The sequence below is a fragment of the Blennius ocellaris genome (assembly GCF_963422515.1).
Source record: "Blennius ocellaris genome assembly, chromosome: 4".
Taxonomy (NCBI): domain Eukaryota; kingdom Metazoa; phylum Chordata; class Actinopteri; order Blenniiformes; family Blenniidae; genus Blennius; species Blennius ocellaris.
The window spans coordinates 16,565,571-16,582,628 of NC_137653.1; the positions used below are offsets into that span (position 1 = coordinate 16,565,571).

General features: G+C 40.9%; 1 protein-coding gene across 1 annotated transcript in view; it reads left to right on the plus strand.

Moving 5' to 3' along the window:
• The window catches only part of LOC308129060 (arf-GAP with coiled-coil, ANK repeat and PH domain-containing protein 3-like), a 54,199-nt gene that overhangs the window by 21,505 nt on the left and 15,636 nt on the right, over positions 1–17,058 (plus strand). The window contains exons 2-10 of the mRNA XM_080494820.1: positions 3,127–3,184; positions 7,523–7,642; positions 8,150–8,203; positions 12,575–12,633; positions 13,391–13,574; positions 14,116–14,160; positions 14,291–14,386; positions 14,545–14,619; positions 15,891–15,902. Coding sequence (XP_080350946.1) covers positions 3,127–3,184; positions 7,523–7,642; positions 8,150–8,203; positions 12,575–12,633; positions 13,391–13,574; positions 14,116–14,160; positions 14,291–14,386; positions 14,545–14,619; positions 15,891–15,902 — 703 coding nt within the window. The remainder of the gene's footprint in view (positions 1–3,126; positions 3,185–7,522; positions 7,643–8,149; positions 8,204–12,574; positions 12,634–13,390; positions 13,575–14,115; positions 14,161–14,290; positions 14,387–14,544; positions 14,620–15,890; positions 15,903–17,058) is intronic.

The window sequence follows — 17,058 nt, forward strand, 5'->3', positions numbered from 1 at the left end:
ACCATTTCTTCTTATTGTTTTTAGTTCCTAAGTGTTAACGTTTAGATTATGGAGTATCTTCCAGTTCCATTTAACTTAAGTGTATCCAAATAAGTGCTGGTTGCTGTTTTTTCGAGAGAATTAAAGGAGACATTTTAAAGTAGCCCTAGGGTTACTTTTCAGGTTATCAGTAACTTTCTTTAAAGAAATCCAGACCACACTTTCATAATCTTACATTGGAAGCGACTGCTTATGCCTCGAGGATGAGGTGCTGTGTGTGTTTTTAGGGGGGTTAAAAGCGGGTAATGTTCCCCTGTAGGTTTTCCATCGCTGCTTCAGTCTGGCTGTTTTAGAGGTTTGCATCTTGTTGTTCAAGGCACATGATGTGCAACACGCCTGCATCGTGTCGTTCCAGTGAATCTTCGTTAATGTATCATTGCATGTGAGTAGTTTAGGTTTTGAGTCAGAGCTTGCCTGGTATCGGATAACTTATTCCCTTTGCCTCTGTCCCTCTGGTCCATGAGGAGATGCTGATATGGATGTGATGCTGTGTGACATGCAGAGTCCTAGAGACGTGTGTGTTTGTGTGTGTGTCTCTTGTGAGGAGATGCAAGATGATAGCCACGCAAGCTTCATGCTACAATATAGCAACGGCATGGAGGACAAGAATAGACTCTGTAGACGAGTAGTGTGGATAGTTGTTGAGGCTGACAGGAGTGCACGTGGAGCTTGTGCACGTGAGTTTCCCTTCCCCCCCGTCTCTGCTGATGTCGGGCCGTGTACAGTATGCCACCGCTGGCAGTACGTATGAGCCCATCCCCCTTCCTCCTGCACCTCCTCCTCCTGCTTGTGAGTGGACTCCATCATCAGTGGAGCTGCTTTGTGCTGTTGCTTCAACTCAGAATCACAAGCAGCAAAAAGCAAACACAAGCGGGTTGTGTCACTGTAATGAAATGTTAAAAACGCAAATTTTATTCGGTGTCATTGCATCCTGATGCAGGCGTTATGTTACCCGCAATCCTACTTGTGAGTCAGTCCGACTCCATTTCACTTTAATCCCATAACTCTGTGGTAAACGAAATGCATTAATGGCCAAGATATAGTACGCTTTAGGCAAAGGGGGTAAATAAGGACACACATTTATCTCAGAGGTTGTGTTTGGTATTTACCTTGCCAGAGCTTACAGAGATCAAACACTGTTCCAAATAAATTGATCATCAAAGCTTACACGCGCATGACAACGTGCAAGATGCAGGACAACATGCTAAATGCATCAAACCTTCAGCACATCTTGTGCTTGGTTTACAAGGTGTGATCGATAAGGTATGAAATGCTGCTGCGTTCAGTGCTGTCCTTGCAGTCTTGTCATCGGGTGTCAGTCAGTGTTTATTGGCAGGGTGTGCTGCCGGAGACACGACACGCTTGTAATGAGCTTATCCTGCAGATTGAACAGCTGTTTGACATTGAATGTGTTCCGTTCAAAGTAACTTAATGGAGAACATGATGCTGCTGAGTTGAACACAGAACGGGAGTGCATTGTGTGTGAAACTAACGCGGGCCAGAAATTTTACTTTTGCAATTGTGCTCGCATGCAACAAATTACTGGGAACACTGAGTACACACCTCTGCTTTCCATCTTACTCACTTCCACTGAAACAACACAAGTGTCTGCCTTTGAGGGCCCCACACACACACACACACACACACACACACACACACACACACACACACACACACACACACACACACACACACCTGTTTGCCGTGTCAGTGTCTTGTTGTGATAGAGAAAACTTGAGTCTGTGCAAATGGTGTCTTCGGGATGAAGGAAAAGGACACAAGTGCGAAACAGATGCAAGTCAAGAATTATTATCTCTGGGCTTTATTGACAATCTCAGGAGCAGAAAGGAATTCTGGGAATGTTGTTCCTGAAGCCCCCTTATTGTGTATGTCCCCTCTAGTTCAGACACAGGCAGCTTTTATAAAATAAACCGGCTTGGCAGGTGTTGTACACAGTGTTTCTTTCATGATGTGTATGATCCGCTGTCAAACTGAATGCCCGGGTGGGTTGAAGACGATATGACGATTTATATATGCTGTATTGTGCACATGCAGATGGTGTGACACTGTAGTTTCTGTAGTTCAGCTGCTTCGAAAAGTCTCCAGCTGACACAATGGAATAGGTTTGCTTTTGCCTCTATGGATACTGTATATGCATATTTATCCAATCCAATCCACTTTATTTATATAGCATATTTTATAAACAAGTGTTTCCAAAGTGCTGCACATACGATTAACAATATTTACTAGTGTCAGAAACCAAAAAACAAAAACAAAACTCAAGTAACTGCCCTTGCGGCCCCCAATCAAGGAGTTGTCATAACAACTGACCCCGTTGGTGTGGTCTTGCGTGTATTTGCGTGCACACTAATGAACCCCGGGGGGAGGATTGTAAAGCCTCCTCACTTGCTCTAACCACCTGACACACACACACACACACACACACACACACACACACACCCACACACACACACACACACACGCACACACACACACTGCTGAGAGCCAAAGCCTCGTATCATCTAAACATTTAATGTGCATTTATCTGAGAAATGAAAATGCTGCTAATTCAAAAGCAGTTTTGATTTTGTTGTTTGTGAAAGGATGACTTGCAGACACCAAATTTGAACCAGTCCTTGTTGCTGCTGCTTTGTCCTGAAGCAGTTCACCTTGTAGATACTTAGCTGTCTCTGCATGATGTCATTCATTGATTTTTGCAGCTCGGCCGCATGGCCACTAATCTTCAGGAGTGATGCCTTTGTCAATCTAATCATCGGGATTAATGCTGGAGTCTGTGCGACTGTGATGTGTGCTAACTGATTGCAGCTTAATCTAAATTGTGGTAATAAACAGACACTGTAAATGTTACAATCCTGCAGCTCATGAATGAATACACATAAATAAAGATAATTGTACATATGCTAACTCTCTTTGGCCTCTTGGCTTATTTCTTTTCAATGCTCTGATATTGTTATATTATATTTACAACTTATTGCTTATTGCTTATGCATTGCTTTGATTTTGCTCGCATCATTTTGTACAGTTGGTGTCATTCAGTGTGATTAACTCTTCCTTTTCCTTCCACAGGGCTGGTATTGATGATGTGGAGACCGATGTGGTAGAAATCGAAGCGAAGCTTGATAAGGTACGAACCATTGTGGTAATTTTATTAACTAATTGCACACAAGAGTATCACTTCTCAGCCATCCACCCTTCAACCTGGTTGTCTACCGCCATGTGACACATTAGTGATTTGTATGGTCCTTAGTGGGGCTTTTTACAGTACAATCTGGATTTCATTTACATTGTTTGAATGCTAAATGTTACCAATAAACAACATTCTGGTGTTACATCTCCATTCATCCACAAAAGGCCATTTCATTTTTTTTCTCTTATTGTATTATTGTGGTCCTCTCACTTAAATGTCAGAGCTATTTAAGTCAGGAAATACTCCAAGATCTCTCACTCTCTCTCTCTCTCTCTCTCTCTCTCTCTCTCTCACACACACAGACACACACACACACACACACACACACACGGTTGTTATTGCAGTGGACAAACATTGATTGATGTCTTTGATGCAGCTTCAGACTCTACTGGAAAAGCCTCATACAGTGAGAGTTATCTGAACATGTGATTGCTTTTGGTCCTCCAAGCACTACAGCAACTTTCAATCCATTGTTATTGTGTGTGAGATATGAAACAATATGAAACAAGTCAGTTTAATTCCCTCGAGGCACCATTTTTCTAAAGGTTTTATTGCACGAACATGCTTTGCTTCAAGATTCCTGATAGGAATTGGCCACAATGATTTAAAAAAAGAGATTGAGCATCATATTTACTTTTATTTTAATGGATTTTGATCGCGCTGTCTGTCAGTGGTCTGTGGTGCTTGTGGAGCAAGGAAAAATAAAAGACTTTAAATTGGTTACACGCATCATTGTTTCACCTTATTAGAAGAACAATCTGTAAGGAGGACCAGAAGGCCGGGATCGCGCTGTCTCAGGATGAGATAATGCACTTTAAACTAATAAACTTTCAAGAGACAGATTTTAGAGGAGATAGTGTTATTGTGGTGGTGCGATGACCTCACCTTCTTTATAGTTGAGTGAATCTGCAGATTTTACTGTCAGTGGTTTTGTGAAACTGAATAATAAAGCAGATCAAATATAGATCCTTACTAATATAGTACACTGTACACTTTTTTTTATTATCCGTGGATCATATACTGCTACAATGGTGGGTTTCTATATTGTACACAAACAACAGGTCAAATTATGGTAATAGGCACACTTCTATGAATTCATTTGGATCTATTCTCATTTTTGGTTATGTGCTCCATGTAGAGCAGCAGCGGATTAGATTGTGAAACTGGTTTTGAATTAGAGGCTTTCAGTGCTAAATCCTAGCAAATGCATTTCCTTGAAGGTGATCAGATTTTTTTTCATCAGGCTTCAAGAAATATGTCCCACAGTGCAAACTTTATCTGGTATGAATCAAGCTTGTAAACATGCACAATTTAGAATTTTTTTTTAATTTTTTAATTTATTTTTTTTAATGTTTATGACTTCTTCTGGTCCTGCAAAGGCCTGTGCATATCTATAGATTCTATCTGCCAATAACAGGTCAGGACCTTCATTGGCCTTTGAGCCCCTCAGCACTCAAAATGAAAAGTGTTTAAAGGGGAAGAGGGCTCTATCAGAGTGAATTGGTACACCCAGCTGGGGTGCCCTGATTGCTCTGTTAGGATCGCCTGGTCTCGCGATAAAATTAGCTGTTCAAGAGAGAGAATGTTTACAACATTGATATAAAGCTAATCGGCTCAATCAAATATCACTTTCGAGCAAAAAATAGCTCAAAAAAGTGTTGCAATGAATATTTTTCATGCATTAAAAAGATTTAGATTGTGCTTCCAAAGGTCATCTGAGTAACCCAATAACCAGGGGGGGGAGGGTCCATCACTAAGGTTTCCATTCTCTATCTCAGTGCCCTGCAGAGACGCTGCATGACACTTTCAATGCTTCGGCCAATTAACGCAGTAAGGTCTGTCATCTGTTGCCAGATGCGGCTTTTTGACATCAAGTGGACCCCTGTTGTTCTTCCACTCCCATTTATTAACAATTCCAGACGTGTGTTGTGTTTCTGTTATTCATGTTTGGACCCTTGGGGTCAGTGCAGCTATTACACGATGAGTTTAGATTCCCATCTGTAGCAGTGGCTGAACACATTGTGCCGTCAGAGGATCCAGCAGCCTCGCGAGCCTCTGCTTTTCCTTTAAACTTGAGAATAATGTCAGTCACGTACACATAAATATAAACATTGACTTAACACCATGCAGACAGAGCGTTACAGATTGTACAAACTTTACATTCAGCATATACAGCTCATGCATTTGGAGTCAGCAGCTCATCGTAGCAATGTTCAAGCTGTCTCGGATTGTGTGGTGAGACAGAGAAAAGTACTCCCTGCAAACCACATTCTCATACTGACAAGCTTGGGAACTCCTGCACTAAATGAGGTAATTAAAGGTTTGCTGCACTCTCTCTTCTGCACACCCCTCACCAACAGACTCGCGTGTGCTCACTCTGTGGCGCACACAGCTGCGTTATTACAGTGGTAATGATAGTGTACCTACTCTAGCTTATCATATTTCCCTATAAAGTGGGGAAGTAACGTAGTCACCCCTTCATGTGGTGTTTAAAAGCATGCCTACGATGAGTGTGGACTGACTACATTTGGGGAAATATGTTCACAGTTGTGCATTTGCAATGAAGCTCTCCCTCTCACATAGCTGTGTCTAAAATCACAACCACCAAGTCTCACTCTTACCTTCCGTATCAAATGGGATTTAATAGATGCTACGGGCACAACTGTTGATTTACACTGGCCGTCCTGGTTCGTTGAGCCGTGCACTACTTTGTTACCGACTGAGATAGCTGTGAAATGGATGTTATTCATATCCCTCACTCATTCAGCAGAAAACGGCTTTGGGCTTCATAAACCAGCCGATACCATGTCGCAGGCCAGACCACAGTTTATTTGTACTTTGGACATACACTGAAATCTAAGTTAGTGGGTAAAGGACACTGTTCAACATTTACATGTCACAGGTAACGAAAAGGCTAAAAGTCAAACCAAAACTTCCCCATAGATTAGCATCACATGAAGTGTACCCACCAAAGCACATGACCCACAGACACACACAACCTGTGAACTAGTCACTTAGAGAGAAGCATTTCTACATTTCCCAGCAGATGATTGTCCTTTTCAAAACGTGTCTCAATGTCCAAAGTCCTTTATCAACCTATTTTTAACAATAAGCTTTCAGGTCAAGACAAACTTGTGTATATGAACATTAATTGCTCGGAGCGATTTACCTCCAGACAATCAAAGGGATTTAACAGATGTTGGATGGAAGTAAAATAGTTTGTTTTGTTTTGTTTTTTTATAATTTATTTGTTATATTTGAAGCATTAGGTACCACTGGGGAAAAAAACATTGAAACAATAGCCATGCAAAAAGGTGCTAACAGGCATCTGTTGTCGCTGTCACTACTAACAGATGCTGCTGTTCTCACTCTGGGGGCAAAGGGATTGAATTAGGTGGTAATGCTGGTGTGCTCTTTGTGTTGTGGGGGTAAATCCGGAGTGGCAAAGGTCAAAGTACAGCTTTCATCCTTTTATCCATGCAAAGACCAAGATGATAGAGGCGTGCTCGTCCCCTACATGGTGCAATGTTCACGCTAAACAAATGAAAGGATCACATCTCCTAAATACCATTCTTCTGTGGAAATTGAGGGCCTCATTGAAATTTTAAACCTTTTATGTAGATTTCATCTTTTTTTTTCTCTATATACCTAATGAGAAAATGTGTTTTTCATGTAAATTTCTGATTATTTAGTGTGTTGACCAATGTCATTAAAAGAAGAAATTGTCACTTCTTTGCGTCATCCTGACTAAATTTCAGGATACACTTTCAGATCCAGTGCTGCCTTGCAACTAATATGTTTTGTAGTTCAATATCAGACTAAATTTGGAGTCATACAATTCTCTATTTGCTAGTGTTCCACACAAATGAAGATGTATTTTTAAATGTTTAAAATCTCCATTTATAGGAAGTGAATAATCCATATAAGCAGCTGTGATATCAAGAGGGAAACATTGTGCCACAAAATTGTCTTATTAAATCTCATCTTTCATTTTGAACCTATTTCTACCTTCTCTTGATGCGCTCTTCTTATTGCAGATGCAGCAGCGTTGTTGAGGCCGACACTGGCCTCGATACAAACAGGAGGATTATACTAAATTTGAAGTGTCTTCTCATATTGTGCTCGTGCCTCAGCTCTTTTCAGCGTTGTTTGATTTCCGTCATCATTGTGGCTAATAATAAACTTACATCACATTGCATAACAACATGCGACTCTTTAAATAGACTGTCTTCTCGCTGGGTATTAAAACCGATGTTCTCTTATGCGCCCCATTAGCTTGTGAAGCTGTGCAGTGGGATGATTGAGGCGGGCCGGGCTTACGTCAGCGCCAACAAGCTCTTCGTGAACGGCATCAAAGACCTGTCCCACCAATGCAAGAAAGAGGAGATGATATCGGTAAGCACATGCAACAATGACCTCAAAACTGAGCTGCAGTCCAAGAGTGATCCGCAGAGGAATGTCTGAAGAAGAAAAAAAAATCAGCTTCTCAATAAATCATCCATCATTGCAAGGACATTCCAGCGATTTTCCCCACATGAATAGTAACAGTAAAGCAGTATAAACAGCGCTGTCCAGACACAGGCATACAGCTGTTATAATCATGAGGGAAGTGACCACATGCAGGTGCGGTCAAGTTAACATGGCTGCAAGCATAGAGGTCTGAAACCTACTTTATGGCGAGCATTCGGACTGAATTTCCAGGCAGCATACGTGTCACCTTTTTAGCGGAGGTGGGCAGCACTTAAACTTAATTCTACCTCTGTTGAGTCTTGAAGCGGTTTTCAGACAAATATGAATTGAAGTTTGATATATTTTGTGAAGGGCACTGAAAAGCATTTGTGAAATAAGAAGTAAAATTACGGCTTAAATGTTTGACTGTTTTTACATGTTGTCAACTTGCAGGAATGCCTTGAAAAGTGTGGAGACAGCCTCCAGGAGATTGTCAACTACCACACAGTAAGACACACACACACACACACACACACACACACACACACACACACACACACACACACACACGGTTTAAGCCATAGGCAAGAAGTCGAGGCAGAGCAAGGTTTGGACACGCCCAGGTCTTCCTGGCATGTTAACATCTTTCAGACATCTAGTCCCCCCCCCCCCCTCCCAGGTCAATTATCTCTCTCTCTTTCTCTCTACTTCTCTCTCTCTCACACACACACACACACACACACTCACACAAACTGTGACATCACTTTGCAATGGTGAATCTGTCCATGCTGACCAGCACAGACGTGTGTCTGATTCAAGCCACATGTTTGACCAGATGCACTGGGCAGCTATAGTGTGCAAATATTCATAACCACACACACACACACACACACACCCACAAACCACGTTTTATCCACATGACTTCAGAATGAGTTCTCCCCGTGACTAAGTGTGATTCAAAAATTGGCCGCTGGCAATGAGATGTTGATACAGTGTTGGAAAGCCCAAAGTTAAATTTACATTTCATCAGATACAGATATTCCTTCTTTTTTTTTTTTTCAACAAATGATTCACCTTTACTGTCACATGTGTTTGATCATTTCCAAGAAGTATACTGTGATTACAACAAGGTTATTGTGGCATATTTGAGCTATTCGTGGGATCATGTCAATGCCCGATGACAATCTCGGCACGAGAGATCTGCTAAATTAATCCAGGACACCAGGGATGGTTGGCCCTGTGATGGACTGCTGACCTGTCCAGGGTGCGTTCTGCCCTTGCCCACAGTAAGCTGGGATTGGCTCCGGTGCCCAGCGACCCTGCGCAGGATTAGGCTGTATGGAAAATGCATGTATGGATGGATGGATCAGAGGTGGGCGTCTGCTATTATTCACAAACCCACCACATGTAATTATATTCACTTTATTTATATCGGGACAAAAATGATGTTATCATCTCAAGGCACGTGAATAGAGAAAAACCCAATCAATCCTTGATATTAACATTAGCATGAAACCATCTGCTCAACACAATGGGATCGTGATTAGCTTTTCATCTATGTAGTGATGTTTTCAGAGCACAGAAGTTAAAAGGTATTTCCTTCTCGAGGCACCAAGATCAAATTAAATTGTACTAAACATTTGTGAGCAGGTGAAGTGAAGAGAGAAATGCCACCAGTGAAGCTGCAAAGCTAGTTTCCAGTTGTGTCCTATGTTGAGTGCAGGTTGTCACGCTGCAGGTATGCCAGTGACCGTGAGCAACATCTTCCTCTTTATAATGTGTTTACATCTCATCAGATTGTTTTATCTTCCCCTTTTCATTCAGTGACTTCTGTACTTTGTTTCAGTAATTGGGATTCAGACCTTGTATATGTGTATAACCATGTTTTTATTATTGTCAGCTCCGGTCTTGACCTTGAAGCGTTCTTATTTAACATTTTGTTTGACTTAGCTTCTGTGCTTGAAGCACGGTGACAGCAGCACTGTTTTCTCAGTAAGTCTGTTGGCCACAAGCAGGAGCAACTCACAAGTGAATACGATGCAAAAAGTGGACGTGAAGTACTTTTTCTCGATCGTTCCCTGTCATTTTCATTAATGTCCTTCCTCTACGGCCGTTCCGTTCCACTAACGTACATCCTGCTTAACCATGACCTTTTCAGATTTAATCAAACCTCTGCAAAGTACAAAGGGATTTTTTTTCTCCCTTGTTCTTCTCTTTCTTTATGCTGACATGTTGTTGTTGTTGTTAGATGGTCAGTCTTATCAGATAGCTCACCTCTTTGAGAATAGTTTCAGGCAATATATCGCAGGTTCATTATACTGGCTTGTGCCACCACCTGTTTCTTTTCTTTACCCTGCTGCACCCCATTTCTCCATCCATCCATCACATTAAGAGCTCGTCTGGCAGACAGTATAAATGGAGGAAGGGGAGAGGGAGATAAAGTCAGATATCAAGGCGCTGAAATGAGAAAAAAGGGTAACCCTTGCACTAAATCGCATGATCAACCAACGTGTTTCCCTTCAAACATGCATAAATCCTGCCAAAGTCTTAAAAGATGAGGAATCACAATGGTGTGGCTGTAAGGAAATGTTTCTTAAGACTTCTCTCAAATTGTTTGTCTAGTTTTTCCTAGGAAATGTGCTTTTCTGCTTTTTTGTTGCACTTCCATATCGTGCAGATGTAGGGCAGATAGGTTGTAAGAGCTTCTCGCAGATTTTTATTTATTTACTTATTAATTAATTTGTTTTTTTAATTTATTATTTACTTATTTATTACAGCACTGCATTAATCCCCGAGGGGAAATTGATACCGAATTGACCCATCGGGAGCAGCCGCACAGAGCAGCGCCCTATTTGGGATGCAGAGGCTCTTTGCAGTTCAGTCCGGCTGGGAAAGTGTACGCGCGCTGCGCAGGTTATGTTGAGTCAGGCTGAGCGCATTAATGAGGAGCAGTTTTTGGGTGGAACCTTTGGATTGGTTTCCATGTGTGTCCAATCTATTTCTGATGGCGCTAATAAAGAAACGGGTGGGGTTACACAGCAAACCTCCGGTTTTCACAACACTTAATTATCCACTGTCTCAGAAAACCTTATGCACACTTGATTATAGATATAGAATAAATACTATATCCAAGTTTTGCTCCTCTAAACAGTTTGATACCAGAAACAATATTCTCGCTGTTCAGATATGCTAAAAGAAAATTACTGGACTAACAATTTATTCTACTGTATGAGCCCAGTCAGTTACTTGTCATATTTTCACTTATTTGTATGGAAATATACATAAAAAAGCAACAGCAGCACCAATATCTCCAGTCTATATCTGGGGCTGTCAAACATAGAGGCCACATTCAAAAAGCGGCCCACCAGAGGGTCCAATGCAGCAGGAACTTACAAAGTGCTTCTAACTCCCTAAATTATCCTGCTTTCAAAGAGTATTAGACAGTATTAGACACAACTCAGAGACATGAGCCGACAGATTAGTGATGCAGCTTTGAACGCTTTCTTTTTCGTGCATATTATGTTTTTGTTTCTTGGTTTGTCAGCAGGTTTACATAAATCTTAGAGAGTCAGGTTTTGTGATACTTTTTTGGAGAGCTGTTGGAGAGCAGATTCCACTCATTGGGATTCACACATAGTCAGAGAGGAACAATGACTTCACTACCATTGGTACCAGAATACTGAATGAATTAGAGACAAATGCATTTCTTCTATTTTGGAAAAATGTCCATATCATATATCCTTGTAGATTTGCAGATTTTATTAAAGGAGAAGGCAACCAGTGGCTGTATTTGCTATGCGCGTCCCACCATTTAATACTATTTGGTCATTTGTAATTTTTCCATTTTAGTCCGAAATGGAAAATATGGACACCTAACCTTAACTCTAATTTTATTACCGTCTTTGCCTCCTCAACTAAACAGTATATTGCGCGATCAGAGTACCTGCAAAGTGTCCAGACATGTTTAAACGTGCTCCAGGTCACCACACTGAGTTGAATTGCCAACTTAAAATTTATGAACTTCCACCTCAAGCGAGAACTCTGGGAGCCATGGGCAGACCTGCTGACGTCATCAGCGTGTACGAGGACGTCCTGTGGCTGAAGGCTTAAACCTAAACTAATCCCCTAATCCTCAATGTGTATGTTTATAAACTAGAGATTGCTATAGGAAGTTTTAATCCACAAGCTGCCAATAGCAATTGTCTCATATCCTCGTGTGTGTGTGTGTGTGTGTGTGTGTGTGTGTGTGTGTGTGTGTGTGTGTGTGTGTGTGTGTGTGTGTGTGTGTGTGTGTGTGTGTGTGTGTGTGCGTGCGTGCGTGCGTGCGTGCGTGTGTGCGTGCGTGCGCTGTTGGCCACACCGATGAATAAACCAATGAGGTGTGGCTGCCTTAATCGAGACGGATGATCTGTTAGGCAGCAGGCACTGTGTATTCATTGTAAATAAAGAATAAAGAAATGGAACTTTTTCCCAGATAGACTGATGGGTTTTGCGAGCAATAAGAGGAAATGTAACGAGGGACGGAGAGAGAGAACAAAGCGGCGGGAGGAGAGGGAAGAGGAGGAGTGGGAATCGTAAAGTTAACAGGAAGACAAATGTGGGATCCTATGAGGCCACAAATCTGTTGAGGCAGCAGCTGAACGTGTGCACATGTGTGTTTGTCATCCTCATGTTTTACTCCTTTCTCTGCCTGTGGCGATCAACCGCTTCAGTCACGGCAAGACAGGGCTTCTCGTGCCATCTTGTGGCGACATGGAGCAGCTACAGCCCTGCAGTTGGAACTCACTCATCACTGTTGCAACCAATAACTCGCCGACTTTTCTCTACGGTTCAGATATTAAGTGATGTTCCTTCCTCTCTTTCTCTGTTTGCCCACAGATTTTGTTTGACCAGGCTCAGAGATCCATCAAACAGCAGCTGCACACCTTCATTAAAGAGTGAGTGTGAAGTGGTCATGGTCATCTGTCTGGGGGAATTGTCTGACACAATTTACTAAATATAAGGGTGCATCAGGGGAAAAAAACAAAAAACAAAACTGTAAACTGTAAACTTGCTCATTGTACCAGTTACCGCAATGCTCCAAGAAATTGTATCCGAAAGTCATGAAAGTAATCAACATATTTTCATTACATTCGGAGGCTAAAATCAAGAATGATGGCAAAAAGTTTTAGAATGTGTCTGTTTATGTCTAATAAACTGGAAATATTCTGAGAAAAATTATTTATTTTCACTGCTTTATCCTAAATATGAGATAGTTTCGCAAAGTAACGAATCAGATGAAATGGACTTAGTCATATGTTGTCTCAATTCAATCACCCCACAATGTGAGCAGGTGAATGTTATGAACAATGTAAAGCACCTTGCGAGCTGCTAAAGCATTGGAAACGTACTATTTATGTGACAAAATTACCATTTAATAGCCTTCTCAAAACTAACGTCCAGTATCAGTTTTTAAAATATTTCATGAAACAGAAAGACGAAACAAAACTAAATAAAAACAACATTGCCTATTGAGTTTGGCTAAATGTCTTTTGGTCATGAAATTGCAAGTTTTGGAAGGTGTCAATGGGAGATCTCTGCACGGGATTTTACCAGAAGTTTTCCATTTACTGTCATTCTAACGGACCCAAATGTTTTTTTGTGGTTTGTGGAGACATTGCAACCTTCTCCTCTGCCTCATGCTGTCTCCATCAGGGACGTCCGTAAGTTCAAGGACACCAAGAAGCAGTTCGACCGAGTGCGCGAGGACATGGAGCTGGCTCAGGTGAAAAACGCACAGGCGCCCAGGAACAAGGTGCACGAGGCAGAGGAGGCGACGCAGGCCCTCGTCCTCAGCCGCAAAGCCTTCAGACACCTGGCTCTGGATTATGTGCTTCAGGTGAGAGAATCAAACCCGCACGAGCTGCAAGCTGTGGTATCAGATTTCTCCAGCAGGTGGCACTGACACTCAGCCGCTGCTTACATGGATCCACAATGCTCATTAAATGACAAGTAGTTTTAGTTGAGTTAAAGGGGAGTTGGTTCAACCCGTTTCATAGTTTTAAATCAATATTCAAACATTTTAAATTTTCTATCAACAGCTAAAAACATGGATACTTTTTACGTCTAACACTGTGAATCATATTTTAAAATGGGATTTTATGAACATTTGAACCTGTAAACATTATTGACGTAACTTGATAGTCTGGATAACTATTCCAGTCAGCTGCTTCCATCTTTTCACTGAACAAAAGCAGAAAGCAGGAAAAAAAATCTACAAATATTTGTGTTGAAGCGTGGCTGGCAAGCAAAAGTCAAACGTCATCAGAGAAATAAATATAGCACTGTGTTGTATTGACACTCTGAACATGACTGACTCATCAAATTAATCCTGTTTATCTCCTGAAATCTAAAATAACCTTTCCATCTGCCTTTGCCAGATAAATGTGCTTCAGGCAAAGAAGAAGTTTGAGATCCTGGATGCAGTGAGTAACTCTTTATAGTGGCATGAACCTCAATATTCAAATATTGTACATGTATGTCTATGTGTGGTTCGTGGTTAAGCGCAGTTCGGTCACTGGATTTTTTTTTTTTGTCCTGGTTTCATCTCTGCAGATGCTGTCCTTCATGCGAGCCCAGTACACTTTATTCCAACAAGGCTTTAACATCTTGGATGAGATTGACCCCTACATGAAAAAACTGGCTGCGCAGGCAAGAGAAGAGCAACCTTCTCACATTACCTCTGTGATTGTGTTTACACACAGCAGCTCTCTTCACGACTGAGCCACTGATTGTGATTGTTTATCAGCCCACATTCACATGTCGCTGTTTTGCTTCACACAGTCTCTTTTGCCTTCTGTCCCCTGCAGCTGGATCAGCTGGTCATCGACTCGGCCGTGGAGAAGCGGGAGCTGGAGCACAAACACGCCCTCATCCAGCAGAGAGTGAGAGTCAAACACATCTTAAATCTTATAGTCTACACTTTACTAATGTTGATTCCCTCTGGGACCGACATCATCAGGAACTATTTGCATGTTATTAGCGGTCATGCCTTCCTCTGAATTCACCTGTTCTACATTTGACATCTTTTAAGAAGCCCCATAATTATACAGTCATCATGATTGACTTTTAACTGACTGACTTTCTTTCCACAAATGCCGACTCCTCTTCAGTCGCATGCAAGCGCTGTCTTGTCCTGACCTATCTTGTGCACAATCTTTACACGCTTGTCGTTGTAAGATAACACTTCTCTGGAAGTGGCTCAACAAGACATTTTCCACCAACATCTTATGTCATTCTATTTTGTGTCGCGTCAATTGAAGCTTGACAGGTGAATTTCCAAAGAAGCTTGCTCGTATTTTTCAGCAACGTCGTTCACCTTTCGGAACATGAGCGATTTGATCAGCTTGACTCTGAATATGGAGGAAAAAAACAAAAACATGAATTTGGAATATGTTTTTTTTTTTTTTTTTAAGGCTTAAGTTTTGAAGCAATTTGAAATCAGTTACCACAAACAGAATTTTATATATTTACTACCTGGGTCATTCAGCTGAAGACTCTTACATTTCTTATAAATCCTACCACCCACTCCTGCACAGATGTATAAAACTCATCCATCTGTTGTCTAAAGAGATGCCAAAAATGTGTCTGCCTGATGAGTTCAGCAGCCAAGGAAAGGCCTCCTGCCAGACAGCTTTGTGTCCCAACTACTGATCCTTCAGCAACCCAGGCTCACTTCCACTTGTCTTCATTTCTGATTATTCCAAACAAATGCGGTTAATAAGATCATTTTAACCAGTTAAAAAAATATATTTCATTTCCATGGTGTGACAGCTGAAAAGTTAAGCTGATCTTTTTTTTTTGAGAAGGGAAAAAATTTATTGAATAATACAATATATATAAGCAACACAATAGAACAGATCATCTAGAGAAGTTGGTGAATAAAAACATTGCTAAGTGTTATTGCATTTTACCTTGTTTATTCATACATATGGAATTTTTAAAAAATTATTTCATATATGGATTTTTAGGCTGTCTCTCCTGTTTACGCCGTGTGTGTGTGTGTGTGTGTGCGTGTGTGGGTGTGTGTCACATCTACCATTGCTGCCACAATAACATAATATTTTATTGAGTGTAATTTAATTTATTTACTGCTGATGTTTTGCTGATGACTTTCCCTCTTTCTCTTCTCTTGACTGGATCCCTGCTCTACCAGACTCTGATGCAGGTGAGTTATTTTGTTTCTCAACATAACTTTGCATTTAAAAACATATTAAATACAACGATCTGATTGATGGAGGCCCTGAGAGAGAGCATGCGATCGCCACACAGATAGGCCCCAGGAAGTATTTGAACCCTCACGATTCTTGCTGTCAGGCACGGCAGTAGCACACACACTTCTTCATGTTGGTAAAGAGATTGTTCTCTATTTGTGTGTACGTCAATATTTACTTGCAGTGATCAGTGGGCATAAATTAACATTGCCATTGGTAAAACATTTTATCTAACCCTAACCCTGAACCCTAATCCTTTGAAAAAAATGTTTTACCAATGAAATGAATGATAATCTGAGAGTCACAAACAAAACAAAGTCATTCTTCAGGAAGACGTAGTGAAACAGGAAGTGTCCAGATATTTATTCTGTAATAGGTTAGTCAAAAGTCTTATTTCTTGCTCCAAACAAAACATTTAATGCCTTTCCATCTTTTTTTTTTTTTAATCATTATTGGTGTAATTGTCATTTAGTTTTGTATTTTATTATTGACCTTTATTTGTAATCATTTGATGATACAGGATTGGCAAAATAAACCACAGGCTTCAGCCGATTCCTTTTTCAGTTGATGGATGGTTCATCTTTTTTATAATAATGTTTTTGTTTCCTGCTTTGTATGAATGCAACTGAAATAAAACTAACTAACTAACTAACTAAACTACATAAATGAATAAAAAAAATAATTAATTAATATTGCCCTTATTGTTCTTGAAGCATGTGTGGGCTGAGCCAGAATTCCCCAAGAACCTGTTATCTGACATTCTAAAATTAGTGACCCAAATACATTTTTGTTTTCACAGATTGTCTTTGTTTCAGCAATGCTCTCACATACTTAAGAAACAGCAATAAGATAATGTCGTCACTAAGCAGGAGAGGTCAATACTGTATATCACTGGTCACTGGAGAGGTCTGACTGCATGGTGCCAGCCTGCAGCATCGCTTCCTCTGCCAGCTCAAACCAGTGTCAACAGATGGCATTGTGAAGCAATGGGGGGGGGGCAACAAATAGCAGAAGGACAACGACTGTAAATAAAAAAGATACACGGAGAGAAAATGTGAAGAGAATCAAACTGAAGGTCAGAGACTTGATCACCGTCAGAACCAGTCGCTG